The sequence below is a fragment of the Delphinus delphis genome, chromosome 9 (assembly GCF_949987515.2).
Source record: "Delphinus delphis chromosome 9, mDelDel1.2, whole genome shotgun sequence".
In the NCBI taxonomy this organism is placed as follows: domain Eukaryota; kingdom Metazoa; phylum Chordata; class Mammalia; order Artiodactyla; family Delphinidae; genus Delphinus; species Delphinus delphis.
In genome coordinates, this window is record NC_082691.1 from 45,880,830 (window position 1) to 45,896,174 (window position 15,345).

The 15,345-nt window shown below is 40.7% G+C and overlaps 1 protein-coding gene across 10 annotated transcripts in view; it reads left to right on the forward strand.

Moving 5' to 3' along the window:
- The window catches only part of ICA1 (islet cell autoantigen 1), a 145,647-nt gene that overhangs the window by 101,400 nt on the left and 28,902 nt on the right, over nucleotides 1-15,345 (forward strand). For all 10 annotated transcript variants that reach the window (XM_060020457.1, XM_060020458.1, XM_060020462.1 and 7 more), the window contains exons 7-9: nucleotides 667-792; nucleotides 1,982-2,080; nucleotides 15,211-15,308. In XM_060020457.1, the coding sequence (XP_059876440.1) occupies nucleotides 667-792; nucleotides 1,982-2,080; nucleotides 15,211-15,308 (323 nt within the window). The remainder of the gene's footprint in view (nucleotides 1-666; nucleotides 793-1,981; nucleotides 2,081-15,210; nucleotides 15,309-15,345) is intronic.

The window sequence follows — 15,345 nt, forward strand, 5'->3', positions numbered from 1 at the left end:
CCTTCCCTCCATCCCTGAATTACTGCATGGCTTAGGGATGGATGGAGGATTGCTGATGTACATATGCAATAATAAAAAGTTGAAAGTTTATCAGTGGGGATAGTGTTTTAGGCTGTGTCACAGTTCCCTAGAGTGGATCTCGGAACAGAAAGAAAGGACATTAGTGGAAAAGCTGGTGAAATCTGAATAACATCTGTTGTTTAGTTAATAGGATTGTATCAGTGTTAATTTCATATTTTTAACAAATGTATCATGTCATGTAAGATGTTAACATTAGGGGAAGGAGAGTGAGGAGTACGTGGGGAATTCAGCTTCAAAGAACCATAGGAAAACAGTAAGGCAAATATCATCCCCTTACCACCCTACGTGTTTCCAGACTTCTTCCCACTATGGTCAGTTTGTGAATGCCTTGAGAGGAGAGGAGTTCTACCATTCGACTGAGAAAAATACTAGGATGGTAAGTCTGCTGTAAAATCATGATATACAGTACTGTCGTTTAGGTCCTTTGGAAGTAAAGAATGGATATTGTAGCATCTTCTCACTTGCCTGGAATTTTCAAAGGTGTTTTCTTACGTGAAAGAGTTAATCCCGCTATTGGTGTTTTCTCACTGACAAATTTTAACCAAACAGTTTGAGTGGTTCAGAGATTCTCTTTTACTTTCATAGGTGCAAACACAAGTTCGCCTTGCCAAAAAAAGCTTTGACAAATTGAAGATGGATGTGTGTCAAAAAGTGGATCTTCTGGGAGCGAGCAGATGCAATCTCTTGTCTCATATGCTAGCAACATACCAGGTAACCAAGTGATGTTTGATGCAGCGGACCAAGAATGTTACAAGGTTTAGATAACAGAAAAATGGTGTTTGAGCCCAAAGTATGGTTTGGGCATAATGAAGTTCAGATTGCCTTTCTCATAATTTACTTCCCACATCTCTCTTTTTTGCATCCTACAGTTAATCAAACCAAATGTTAGCTATTCCCTGTATATACACTGTAATTCCCCACTTCCCTGCATTTATTTAGGTGGTTCCCTCTGCCTGTGTGCTCTCCCTCTCCACTTGTGCCTTTCCAAATTCCACTCTGAGGTACCAGAGTGTCCCCTCCTTCAGTAAGCCTCCTCTGAACTCCCTTAGCATTGTTGCTGTAATTCTCACGGCATGGTCACTTCCTCACCAGGTTGCCATAATTTAATGAACTTGCTTTTGTCTCCTCGTTGCCTGTCAGTTCCTTCAGAATGGCACTCGTATCCATCAACGGTACTATTGAGCACCAGCTGAGGGTGGGAGGCAAACTCTGGGTGTTGTAGAGAATATACAGTGGATAAAACCAGATTTCCTGTCCTCAAGGAACTTAAAATTTAGAAAGGAAGTCAGAGACAGTAACGTCTGACTATATTTTCTCTACCTCAAGGACAGAACAGGGTGTGCTAAGTGAAATGAGATCTACAAAATCCAATGGAGGCTTGAAGAGGGAGAAATGGAATCACTTGAGGGAATCACAAAAGTCCATTGTTAATGACTAGCCCTGGGTTTTGGAGGATGGATCGGATGGGACAAGTACAAAGAGAATGGAGAGGAGAATGTCCCAGGTGGTGGAGCAGCATGAGCTGTAGGGGGACAGGGAGCCATTAAGTTTGGCTGAAATACAGGGTGTAAGTAGGGGCATAGTAGGAAACAAGGCTGCAGAGATAAGTAAAAATCGTGTTTCAGAAAACCTTGAGGGGGACTTCCCTGGTAGTCCAGTGGTTAAGACTCCGTGCTCCCAATTCAGGGGGCCCAGGTTCGATCCCTGGTCAGGGAACAGGATCCCACATGCTGCAACTAAGAGTTCGCATGCTGCAACTAAGACCTAGCATGACCAAATAAATAAATATTTTTTAAAAAAACAACTTTGAAAGCCACAGATGAGCACGCTTCTTTCTCTAGGACCCCTGATTAGATCTGGGCATTTAAAATGCTAATAGCTTTATTGTCTTTCTTTACAGACCACTCTGCTCCATTTTTGGGAGAAAACTTCTCACACTATGGCAGCCATCCATGAGAGCTTCAAAGGTTATCAGCCATATGAATTCACTACGTTAAAGGTATGAGAGCTAGACATCATCAAAAATCTAGAAACAATAAATGCTGGAGCGGGTGTGGAGAAAAGGGAACCCTCTTGCACTGTTGGTGGGAATGTAAATTGATACAGCCACTGTGGAGAACAGTATGGAGGTTCCTTAAAAAACTAAAAATAGAACTACCATATGACCCAGCAATCCCACTACTGGGCATATACCCTGAGAAAACCATAATGCAAAAAGAGTCATGTACCAAAATGTTCATTACAGCTCTATTTACAATAGCCCGGAGATGGAAACAACCTAAGTGTCCATCATCGGATGAATGGATAAAGAAGATGTGGCACATATATACAATGGAATATTACTCAGCCATAAAAAGAAACGAAATTGAGCTATTTGTAATGAGGTGGATAGACCTAGAGTCTGTCATACAGAGTGAAGTAAGTCAGAAAGAGAAAGACAAATACCATATGCTAACACATATATATGAAATTTAAGAAAAAAAAATGTCATGAAGAACCTAGGGGTAAGACAGGAATAAAGACACAGACCTTCTAGAGAATGGACTTGAGGATATGGGGAGGGAGAAGGGTAAGCTGTGACAAAGCGAGAGAGAGGCATGGACATATATACACTACCAAACGTAAAATAGATAGCTAGTGGGAAGCAGCTGCATAGCACAGGGAGATCAGCTTGGTGCTTTGTGACTGCCTGGAAGGGTGGGATAGGGAGGGTGGGAGGGAGGGAGACGCAAGAGGGAAGAGATATGGCAACATATGTATATGTATAACTGATTCACTTTGTTATAAAGCAGAAACTAACACACCATTGTAAAGCAATTATACTCCAATAAAGATGTAAAAAAAATTAAAATAAATAAATATTACATTAAGAAAAAAAGGTATGAGAGCTAGAGAGGCCGTTAGAAAATCTCATAAAAAGTAAAGGTTTGTTTCTATCACCAGCAATGTCTGTTGAAGCAAGCATCATTATTATAACAGACTCTAAATGTCAAAGAGAGAATTATGCCCCCTAGTAGGGTCTTTTTTACCACATCAGTATTCAATACAACAATAAGCCACAGCCATCCAAAAACACAGGTTTAACCTTGGTACTTGTTACTGGGAGATGAATTGTGGTGAACTTGAGCCTAATGATTGGCCCTCCTCCTTTAAAATACTTGTTTGACGTTGCCAAAGAGAAAATTGTGCAAGTCTAGTACACTTTATTACTTTTTACTTATTAACTTAAAATATACTCACTTAAGAAGACATTTTTCTTTCTTCCCTTACTTCTAACAAATATCATTTTATTCTGTGAGTACCATCCAATATAGAATATGATTTTTTCCTAACACTGCAGTCATATTTTCTAATTGAAGAAGCAACATTAAACTCAATGATTTCTCAACCCAAAAGGAATACATGCAAAATGTCAGGTTCTCAGTATTACAACTGAAGGTGGAATCACTTTGCTCTGTAATGGTTGCTGAGGGTGAATACATATCGAGATATGGAAGGGATTTGGGTTCTAAAAGGATTTTCAGAATGGTGACAGAACACAGGGTGCTTTGTTGCCAGGTTGTATCTCTGAAAGGAAGAGACTAGGAAAGAACTAGTTAAACTTCACCTTGAAATTACCTTCCTTTTAATTTTTCAGGCAGTTTGTAAGTAGGTCTCGTCACTTTGCTTGACAAAACATTAAGAAGATTTTTCTTTTTTCTTTTGCCTTAAAACACCTCTTTGATTTTGAGATGCTTATAATGTCACTGCATCTACAAAAGTACTAAGACAGAAACACTTTAAGGCCGTGACCCTTTAATTGGAGGTCCCAAGAGGAACGCAAGACAGTCCCCTCACCTTGTTATGTACCTGACCTGACCCCAGACAGATCCCCTGGCCATCGAGTTTGTTTTTCCTGATCCCCTTGTCAGCTGGTCACTTACTCTTTCACTGGTGCTTGCTGACATGCTGCATAGTGTAAACAGTTGAACTATAGGCACTTGAGGGGACGGACCTTTTATTTCTTGCGCATCGTCCTTGGTCCAGCCAGATGTTCCGCACACAGCGAACCCGCAGCCTTCCTTATCACACTGGCTATGTTACAGCTGTTGGTAAGGACTGCATGCCTTCTCTGTGATTTACTGCTGCTTTCGGCGCCTTAGGAAGCAGCTATCCCGACCAAGGCAGATTGATTAAAATTATTATAACTCACACTACTCACATTTCTTACACAGGCCTGAGCAGAATCCCACGGATTAACCTTTGGTAAGGCAGCAAGTGTTAGGTTTTAGGGCATAAATGTGTGTCAGAGTTTATATTATAAGGAATACAAAGGTTATCAGTCATTTGAAAGACAACTGTACATAACACAAGTTGGCCAGATGGAAGATGAGATAATGCCTATCTCAGATACAGTTTTAAAGAGGTTCAGATTTGAGTTAATTGCATATAAAGTACAGTATAAAATCATGAAATTGAAGTTGTGCCACAAGCATAGAAGAATCCTATGTGTATCCCTGGCCTTCTGTGCTGAGGAAAATATGACTCCTTAAATTTTGCTGTGATGTTTTTCCTGCAGAGAGGACCAAGCTGATTATGCTAGAGGCTTTCTGGGCAGGGAATTTAGTGAAAGTTTGATGGCAGTGCTTCAGATATAATTCCAAATATTTGGGGCAGATGATTACCCACTGCCTTTTTTTTTTTTTTTTTTTCGGTACGCGGGCCTCTCACTGTTGTGGCCTCTCCCGTTGCGGAGCACCGGCTCCGGATGCGCAGGCCCAGCGGCCATGGCTCACGGGCCCAGCCGCTCCGCGGCATGTGGGATCTTCCCAGACCGGGGCATGAACCCGTGTCCCCTGCATCGGCAGGCAGACTCTTCAACCACTGCGCCACCAGGGAAGCCCCTACCCATTGCCTTTTACATCCCCCAAGCCTTCCTTAAATTATGGTTTAAGGAACAGTTTATAGTTCAATTGCAATATAAATTCGGTAGGAGTAATAATACATCTGTTAAGGTGTAATAAGATTATAATAATGTTAAGGATGTTAAGTGTCCAGAAGTAAACCAAATAAACTATGCTTTTATTATCTCTTTAGAATGCTATTCATCTAGGCTTTCAGTGATGACATGTTATATTAGAATCTGAAGCTAGTAGCTAATTACTTTCTTTATATGGACTCAAACCCGTGTCATAGAACACTGTTATCACCCAGCCCATTACTGCACAGATGGAGGCACGTTGCATATCATACTGTATGCCACAAACTATGAGAACGAAAACCATGAACACCTTATGTATCACAGTCAAGCATGGACTATAACCTTACTTACCAACCCTCTTGCACTAATAATGTTTTAAAAATACAAGCCTTTTATATAAAAGATTTTGGCTTGATCGAATCATCTTGCAATACATACAGGTATACATATGTGTACACACATATGTATGTATATGAGTGGCACTGTATATCAATAATGAATATTTTGAAATTTAATTAAATATTTTCATGGTTTACTTGTTCTTTGGATTTACCTAAGCAAATAGCCCCTTAAATGCCTTTTGGGATGCTGGCTGGAAAGAAAACATTGTCTTTGGGGAGGTGTGCCAAGCTCTGTTAATGAAAAGCAACCCATTTGCCTTCTTTGCTGTGGGGCGTAGTCTGAGTGTGTTGATAATTGTGCTATTGCAGCTGTATTTCCTGACTGTTAGTTTTATGCTTGATGAAGGATGATAATTAATGTGTTAAACACTCAGTGCATCCTGTTTGGAGGGAAGAGTCTTTTGCTGCAGAATTACAGAGATGTAACTCGTGTCCCAGAAGTTCGTTTTATTTCTAATGAGCCTTTCTCTAGAAAATATGTGTAATTCTTTCTTGTATAATATTTTTATTAGAAAAGTGAATTGAGTCTTCACCTCACACAACTTGAAATTTTTCCAAGTGACGATTTTGACATTTTAGGAATATTTTCTGGTACTATTTTATGTGACAACAGCTATTACGTTTTTATTCAGGCCTGACTATATTGATTCTACATTTATTGACATATTCCTTCATCATTCTAATTTCATGATAAATACATTTTTGTAGCATTTTAACTTTATGGAAAATTTAGCCTTGAAATTTAAAGTTAACAAAAAAATTGTTAATCTAATAATTGTAACAGCTCAAGTTGAAAGTTGAAAGACTATCTTTTGAGTGGTTTCCCATAAAAGAAGCAATTCCCTAATCTCATATTTTCAAGCAATAAATATTTATTGGTTCATTGCAATGCTACTAACATATACTTTTGCATGAATTATCATTAGTGTGTTAATTTTTTACTGATTCCACATCATTTGGGAATGTCTTTTACATGGTAGAAATGATCAAGTCATGGGGATAGGAACAGAATGTGACTAGCCCTATCTTGAAAGCTTTTTTAGAGAAAGTCATTTAGACTAAGAGTTTAAAACATTTTTTTTTTTTTTTGGAAGAAAACTAAAAGAAATGCTGTCTATAGGAAAGCAGTACCTTTCTTAAATTACCAGCCTTCAAATGTGGTCATGTTTGCTTCATGCTTTCAGGATGTCACTTACTTACACATTTCTCCACATATCCAGAACAGGCATCAGGAAAAAAAAAAATTTTTAAGAAAAAAAAAAAATAGCCCTCAGGAGTCAAGTGGCTTTTCATTGGAAAATCTAAAATTCTGTTTGTACCAGTGGCCTTTTCTCCCCTATCTGACGTGCTGGCACATGCGCTGAGTTGGATGTCTTTATAGAGAAGTGAGCATTGGGCCCTTTGAAGACGTGGACACGCTCCCTGGGGGCTGGTTGAAGGGAAGGCATGTCCTTCTGCACTGGTATTTGTGAAGAGATGAGGACCTATATTGAATGGCAGTGGTCCTGTGATGTGCCCCACTGCAGTGTCTTGGGGAGGAAAGCCGGTTTTTGACTCTGGTTATGGGATAAATCAAAGCATGTGGGAGCACAAGCCCTGGAGCCAGCCAGATCTGGCTCTGAGTCTAGCTCTGTCACTGCCCAGCCGTGTGGTGGTGGTGGTTGTGACTGTGGCAGCCTTGGTGCTCCATGGGCGGGGGGGAGTGGGGGAGAGATGGATTATTAAACATTCTGTTAGTGGATCCAGAAGACAGCCATTGGCGGTATCGATACAGAAGGGTTTGTTGTGGTTGTCAGGCTCTGGAGCCCAGCTTCAGTTACTTTCTTAGGCACCATTTTCACCCTAGGTTATTAGTTTTGCACAGGCAAGGCTTTATGGCAGTGGAATAGGAGGTCTCACTAACCTTGCCCAGGGAAACCCAACCTCCTCCCTCCCTGCTCCCCCAGACGCTCTGGCAGCCTTTCTGCCCTGCAGACCCTGGTCTGGGCTCAGGTCATTCCCACCAGGGATAGGAGAGGGCAGGGCCGGCCTGCACCCCAGAAAAGCAAGAGGGTGTCCCACCCCTGTAACAGGGCTAATTCTAAAAAATGCGCTTTGGCTTTGCAAGTGGCTCTTGGTCTGTGCCAAGATTTTAACTCTAAGGAAACCTGAATTTGAAAACCTAACTGTGCATGTTCAAAAATAACCATCGAAATGGATGTGCCACTGTTCCCTCCTCTCTCTCCTGGGGTCTAGGACTTAGCACTGTTATATGGAACATCATTCTACAGACTCAAATGCTTTTAGCTCTAACAGTTCAAAAAACATCTCTTTCTAAATTTTGTTTTTCTCAAATTCGTATGCCTCACAGCCTTCTTCCACCCACCCCATTTCTCAGTTAATCACTTGAACATTTACCGACAAGCCACATGGCTCTGTAGTTACTTGCTTTGAAAATAAAGCCATAATAGTTTTTATGAAAATTGGGTAAATATCCCTGCAATGCAATTTTAGTTGCCAGTCCCAACATGGCAATTACTCATGGTGAACATCCAGAATATCCTTTTAGACTTTCAAGTTTTTTCTCAGTGTCTTTACTTTACACAGCATTTAGCAGAATGATGTTTTTCCCCAAGCTGCTCCAGGCCAGATCATTGCCAACAGCAAACTGGGCTGCATCCAGGTCACTGGGAGAGGAGCGGTAGAGAGACTGACCGTGGCTACCACTGAAATCTGAGGTATTTCAGATTGGATGGGGACACACCCAAGCGTGGCTGGTCATCCATTCATCCTTGATGACTGACATTGGTTCTTCAGGGCAGCTGGTAGCCCAGGCCCTGTTCACAACAGTAAGATGCTTCTCTCCTCACCACCTCTTCTTATTTTCCACCTCTTCCTTGAGGGAAAAGGAAAAAATATTAGCATTGTGTGCGTAGTTACTTTATGCCAGGCGTTCTGCTAAGGGTGAAGTGCAATAATGTCTAGAAGAATTTGTCATGGTACGTGGGACTCTAATGTACCAAGGTTGGGTCTTATAATGAATAATACGTTAGGTTCAGCATTGACATATAGAAAGTGCATATATTTTAGTTAATCCTCAAAGTAGCCTTGGGGAAGTGGGCATACTTGTTCTTCTTTCCATGTTTCAAATGAGGAAACTGAAGCTCAGAAAGGTCTAGTAATTTGCCCAAGGACACATGCCCAGTACATGGTAGATCTGGAAACATGCTTATGCTTCTTTCACTCTGCCTTGTGGCACTTCTTTCAGGTGGTGTTCTGGCTGTGAGGCAGGAGGGTAGAGAAAGCAGAATCGCCACCTTTAAAAAGTACAGCTATAGGGCTTCCCTGGTGGCGCAGTGGTTGGGAGTCCGCCTGCCGATGCAGGGGACACGGGTTCGTGCCCCGGTCCGGGAGGATCCCGCATGCCGTGGAGCGGCTGGGCCCGTGAGCCATGGCCGCTGAGCCTGCACTTCCGGAGCCTGTGCTCTGCAGCGGGAGAGGCCACAGCGGTGAGAGGCCCGCATACCACAAAAAAAAAAAAAAAAAAAAAAAAAGTACAGCTATAAATTTTCAATTAAAAATAGCACTTTAAAGTATTTTTTTCCATGTCCTGGCTGTTTTATTTATTTATTTATTTTTAACATCTTTATTGGGGTATAATTGCTTTACAATGGTGTGTTCGTTTCTGCTTTATAACAAAGTGAATCAGTTATACATATGTTCCCATAGCTCTTCCCTCTTGCGTCTCCCTCCCTCCCACCCTCCCTATCCCACCCCTCTAGGTGGTCACAAAGCACCGAGCTGATCTCCCTGTGCTATGCGGCTGCTTCCCATTAGCTATCTACCTTACGTTTGGTAGTGTGTATGTGTCCATGCCTCTCTCTCGCCCTGTCACAGCTCACCCTTCCCCCTCCCCATATCCTCCAAGTATTTGCTTGAAGGCGAAAAGCATCTTGTATATGTCAGTCTTCGAATACCATGGCCCTTCCTTTAGAATTTGAAATGAAGCCCTCTCCATCTCCTTGGTACTTCATATGAAAGGGGAGTTCAGTAGATATTCTTGGCCTGGTTATTCAATACAGTTTCTTAACTAGTTGTAGAATTGTAAAGACCTGGATTTAAATATTGCTTCTCCTTGTTAATGGTTGAATGGCCTTAAGCAAATTACTTCACCTCCCCTGATCTCCATGTCCATGTCAGGAAATCGGAAGGACAGTGTTTATCTGGGTTTTGAGAGATGTATGAAACATGGGATGCGGTACGTAACACAAAATGAGCCCTTAAGACATCTAATTCCTTTTAGATCTTTAAAAGTCATTGATAAGAAAGCACGTTTTGAGTGCTTACTATGAGCTTGGTACTCTGCAAAGACATTATCTCAGTTAATCCTCACGATGTCCCAAGGATGGTTTACTTGTCTCCTTTGTTCTGATGGGTAAAGAGAGGCTCCCGGGGGTGAAGACCCTTTACCAGGGCACAGCACTACGTGAACTATTTCCGAAGTCCATCTCTTTCTAGTACACTATGATGCCTTCCCAGTACTAATTTTCCATCTTTTTTTTTGTTGTTGTTGTTGTGCCGGGTCTTAGTTGTGGCATGCGAATTCATAGTTGCGGCATGCGTGTAGGATCTAGTTCCCTGACCAGGGATCGAAGCCGCATCCCCTGCACTGGGAGTCGAATTCTTAACCACTGCACCACCAGGGAAGTCTCCATCTTATTTTAAAGAATAGATTGTGTTTATTTTTCTGTAGTTTTACTGTTTAACTTTTTTGTTCTACAGTAGAATTCAAGAGTACCTTCTGGTCCTAGATTAATTTGTGTTCCTTGTACAGTGCCTTTATAAATTTATAGCTGCATGGGTGGGGAGGACATGTGAGCTAAATGTCCATAAATTATGTGGCTCATACACATCGTCATGGCCTCTGCTTTTTATTCCTCATGTGCTACTAATTATAAAATCACAAATATACACAAACCCAACTGAGTTCAGCATCTTTTAACCATGCCGTGCTATTTTGAGCACTTTTATTTCCTTTTATAAACAATTATTTGGCACCTTTATATACATATCGTGTAATTAATGGGAAGTAGCCTAAGAAAATTAAAAGTAATAAAGATTAGAGGAAACATTACCCAGTTGTCAAAGTTAAACATTAAATTTAGGTCGTTAGATGAGGGCTGATTGCTGTTCTTTTGCCTGTGAAATTTGTTTTGCTGAGTAGTTTTGCTTTCATTCAGATGAATGTTGCTGTTGCTTTTATTTTCCTAATACAGGAAGTAGTAACTCCCTTTATTATATTAAGCTGTTTCCTTTCTAAGACACTTTTGCAAGCTCGGTCTGTAAGTTTCCTCTGTCACGCTGATCTTACATATTGTGTGTGTGCTTCCTGAAACCATTTAAGCATTGATGGAAACTATTAGCATGTCAGTGCAGCCTTAACAGAGAAAGGTTACTTGTTCTAAAAACATTCCCTCCTTCACAGAGAACCTTTCAGTCTTATATGATGTTGTATTGCTTCTAATTCATAGTGATTTTCCCAAGCAATTTTAATGAAGGGCCTAGAAGGTTGGGGTTTAGAAACAGAATGCTTTGACGTTTTATTTCTGGACATGGATTTGAACATGGCTTCCATCAGCCAGTGATTCAAACTACTTCCATCTGATGGCTGCCTTGTCTGCACAGTCAGCCAGGCGTCTTAGATTCATTTTGCCTGAGCAGATGTTCACGTCACACAGAAGATGCTGTCACCTCTGACTTTTAAGGATGCTACAGGGTTAAGCGTTTTCAGCTGAGTTTTGGACTTTAATCTGAAGAATTCACCTCTACCCGCCTGCCCCCAGTTGGGCCTTTATAATCAAACCTTGGAAAACGTCGTGATTCACCATGTAGAATATCCTGTATCTGACAGTCACACCCGGGAACTGATTTTGAAGGAGGAAAGCAGACATGATTTGTCCTCCATAATGTTTCAGAGTTCCTCTAATCCTCTTTATATCTTCAATGTGTACCATCTTTTGTAAGAAACAAGTTCCATATGTGGTGTTGCAGGGTTTTTTCCCTTGCTCTGTAGAGGAACATATAGCTTAGTTTGATCTAAAACTCTCTCTTGCTTCAAGAGACGCCTTCTGAAAATGTTCTAAAATTGATTGTGTTAATGATCACACAACTGTGACTATATTGTAAACCATTGAATTGTACACTTTAAATGAGTGAATTCTGTGGTATGTGAATTATATCTCAGTAAAGATACACACACACACACCCACACACACACACGAGTCCCCTTAGTTCAAAATTCTAATATTTAATAAATAAGCCCATGTGCTCAGTATTAATTTTGCTTATGATTTTATAAGCCTTTTCACATGATTCCCCTAACCTTTGAATTTCTTAGCTAAAGAGCTCTAATTTTTGCAGTTTAACCTTATGTACATTAATTTATCAACCAACAGGTGCATACACAGCACCTCTCTTGAGTGGCAACAACAAAATTGTTTTAAGGACAATGGTAATAGAAGGAAGGAAGGAGTGATTGTCACAGGAATTATTAATAATAAAGTAGCAATTGGAACTGCAGCCATTCTGTTGGTGAAGCACAATAGTGACTTAACCGTGATGGTGGTGACAGGGGGCCAACAATTGAGTGCCTGCTAATGGCCCAACAGGAGCAGGGGTTGAAAAGAAGGAATAAGTGGTTTACATCACAAAGGGGTTGTCTGAGAGCTGCTGGAGTGTGGTTCTGAGGGGAGGTCAGGCTAGAGACAGAAGGGATGATAACCATGGAGCTGTCAAGGGCATCTCAGGGGCTTAGGCGAGCACTGTGGCAGCTAGACATGGCCGGCTGAGAGCAGCTGTCCTGGCCCTGCCACTGCTGATTGATACAAAGGAAATGCAGAGAGAAGATAACTGAGCAAACCAGGAGGCCTGAGCGAAGCGTCACAGAATCTAAAAGCAAGACTTGGAGCCGGCGGAGCCTTCTCTGGAAATTCTCCTGGCTTCACTTTGACCAGGGCTGGACCACTCTTTAGAGAATAAAACTGCTGGAAGTGGGGTGTGTATGAGTGTGTGTGTGAGTGCCGTGATTGGCAGCTCAGTTGAAAAGAGTAAGTCCTTGACATCTGTTCAACTACTCCTTGTGGTTGCACATTTTCAAAATGCACACACACACACGTGCCCAGCTTTTACCAGATGCCTTTGGGTGTACACACACACACACACATATATATGAAGAACACTAAGACTATGGTCCATATTCCAATTGCTTCATTTGTTCCAATGCTGTCCTTCATAGCATTTCCCCCTCCAGCCAAGGATCATAGAGTCCATTTAGTTGTCATGCAGTAGAGAGACAGAAAGAGCAAAAGAGTATAAGGAAACTAATGGGGGCAAAATGTTAAGTATTGAGGAATGTGGGTAAAGGAACATTCTCCCTGTGTGACCCCTGTTGATCTCTTTATCCCAGTCTCATGAGACTTGTCCCGTTACCCACTACTCTACAGCCGAAACAAGCCAAGCTGTTCCTACCGCTAGGCCTTTGCACCTGGGGCCCGTGGTTCTCCTGAGCTGCACGTGGATGGCTCCTTCCTGCCATTTAGCTCTGAGTTGAAGTATCACTTCTAAGAGAGGACATTCCTGCTACCTGCTACCTTATGACCCAATCACTTTCTATCCCCCTATATCAGTTCTCTGCCTGGATCCATCACTAGCTTATGATTTTGTCTGTCTTGTGCACCATGTATCCCCAGTACCCAAAACAGCCCCTGGCCTTGGGATGTGCTGACTGAGTGTACTAATCTAAATATCCAGAAATAGAGAATCATTAAAAACTATGGCAGTTCCTTATGGATGTGGTTTAAGCAAGAAAATGCGTCAGAATCCTAATCAGGGGACATATATTCAAAGAGAACATTTAGCCCTATCTTAGAATATTGGCAATATAAATTAAACATTTATATTTTTTTAATTCAATATTAAATGTTTAAGATATATAAAATCTTCTTTATATTCTGCACTCAAATTGTTTTAATTATGAAATATCTACATACATTAAATTGGTTAATAGGGCATCTATGCTCTATAAAAATATCTACTATACAAACAAGGATTCCAACTGTATAAGTCGTATGAGTAAGAAAAAAAAAGAAAGGAAATATTATAAAAATAATAACTATTTTAGGGAAATGGAATTACGAGTAATTTTTCCTTTTTTACTTCCCAAACATTCTACATGTGGTTTTATTACTTTTCTAATTAAAAAAAATATTTTTAAAAGACAAAACATAATACAGGATATGTATAATGAAATACTAATAAAACTGTAAGTGCAGTTTGGAGATGGAAGGACGTTCTTGAATTTGGCATGCTCAGTGAATGACGCTTTATGAAAAATGGTAGTAACTGGTCTGGACTTTGCAGAGACTGATAGGACTTTGAGGATAGACAGATAGGTAGAGAGAGCTTTTTAGGTTAAAGCAGCAGACTGAGCAAAGATAGGAAGGGAGCAACCAGCACACAGGAGACCGTGAGGAGAGAAACCTAATTGAACGGAAGGACATGTGAGGTTAGCGGGAATGCATCTGGAAGAGTAGGATAGGGTCACATTTTAGAAGATCTTTTAAATTGGTCAGAGAAGTTTAGACTAGAAATGGAAGGAAATAAGAAACTACAATGGGTTCTTGAGAAAAAGGGTAATATGATGGCCTGGGTGTTATAGGAAAATTATTCTAGCAGGAAGAGTGGCACCAGTGTCCATCTAGTGTCCATGGCAGACACCAAAACCAGTCACAGCTCCACTCTGCCAAGACTCAGCCTTCAGACCATCTTCAACCAGCCCTCCGGTCAGCCATCAGTAATCAGTCCGAGTTGGCATATGAAAAGTTATTGCCTCCTCTGTGTGTGTGTCATACTAGAAAAGTGAAGGATGAGAAGGAGACAGGAGGAGAGGTGAAGACCCAGAGGATGAGGACTTTAATAGTTCTGAGAATATAAGCAGGATAAGTATCTTGAGATATTTCTTTTTTGTTTGTATTATAATTAGGCCAGAAATGGAGATCTTTGTATATAACTCATTATTCAGTTGTTACAGGGATGTTTTGCTTTTTCAGGCTTTGTCACTGGTGTACAGTTCCTTGGGACTTTTTGCTTTTTTTAAAAAAAAAACAAAACACCTTTCCTTAAATATTTAATAAACTTTAAGAACAGTCGCTCGAAGAAATTATGTGCCAAAAAAAGACTCTCACCCGTTTTTAACCTACAAAGATTTGGACGCACCTGCTCTGTCCACTCGTGGGAGTTAACTTGTCAGAATTTGTTAAGTTACTATTTTGGGTTTGAAAAAAAAGGGTTTGTTTCCTCTTGTTTTTTTAAAAAATAAACTGTTTTATATTGCAAAATAGCAAACAAAATTAAAAATAAAATTGTCTCATCTTTGGGGGAGAGAAAGCTTCTACTCTGTCAGTGTGTGGGCTGCAAGCAGAACAGAATGTTTATCTTAGCTGCATGTTAAAGATGGAACATAAAGTTAGCAATAGCCAAAAGGCCTTCTTTTGAATAACTTATCACAAAAGGGAAAAACATAAATCTAGTGGCAAAACAACTCTCCTTTATAAGCTAGTATTTCTTGGATAGGTCTGAGAACATCCAGCATTTCCTTTCTGTCCACTTGTTTGGTTCAAGGTTACCTCCCCAAACCTCTAATTCAGGGTTTGATTACTGGGACCAGTGGCAGTTGAGTTTTTAATTGACCTTTCATTGTCTTTTGTTTTCTTTCCTATTATCCTGATCAAGAGCTTACAAGACCCTATGAAAAAGCTGGTTGAGAAAGAAGAAAGGAAGAAGATTGCCCAGCAGGAAAGTGCAGAGGCCTCAGTGGAGGAACCAAGTCAGTAAGTCACGGCTCCTTCTCTTGGCAAACCTTTCTTC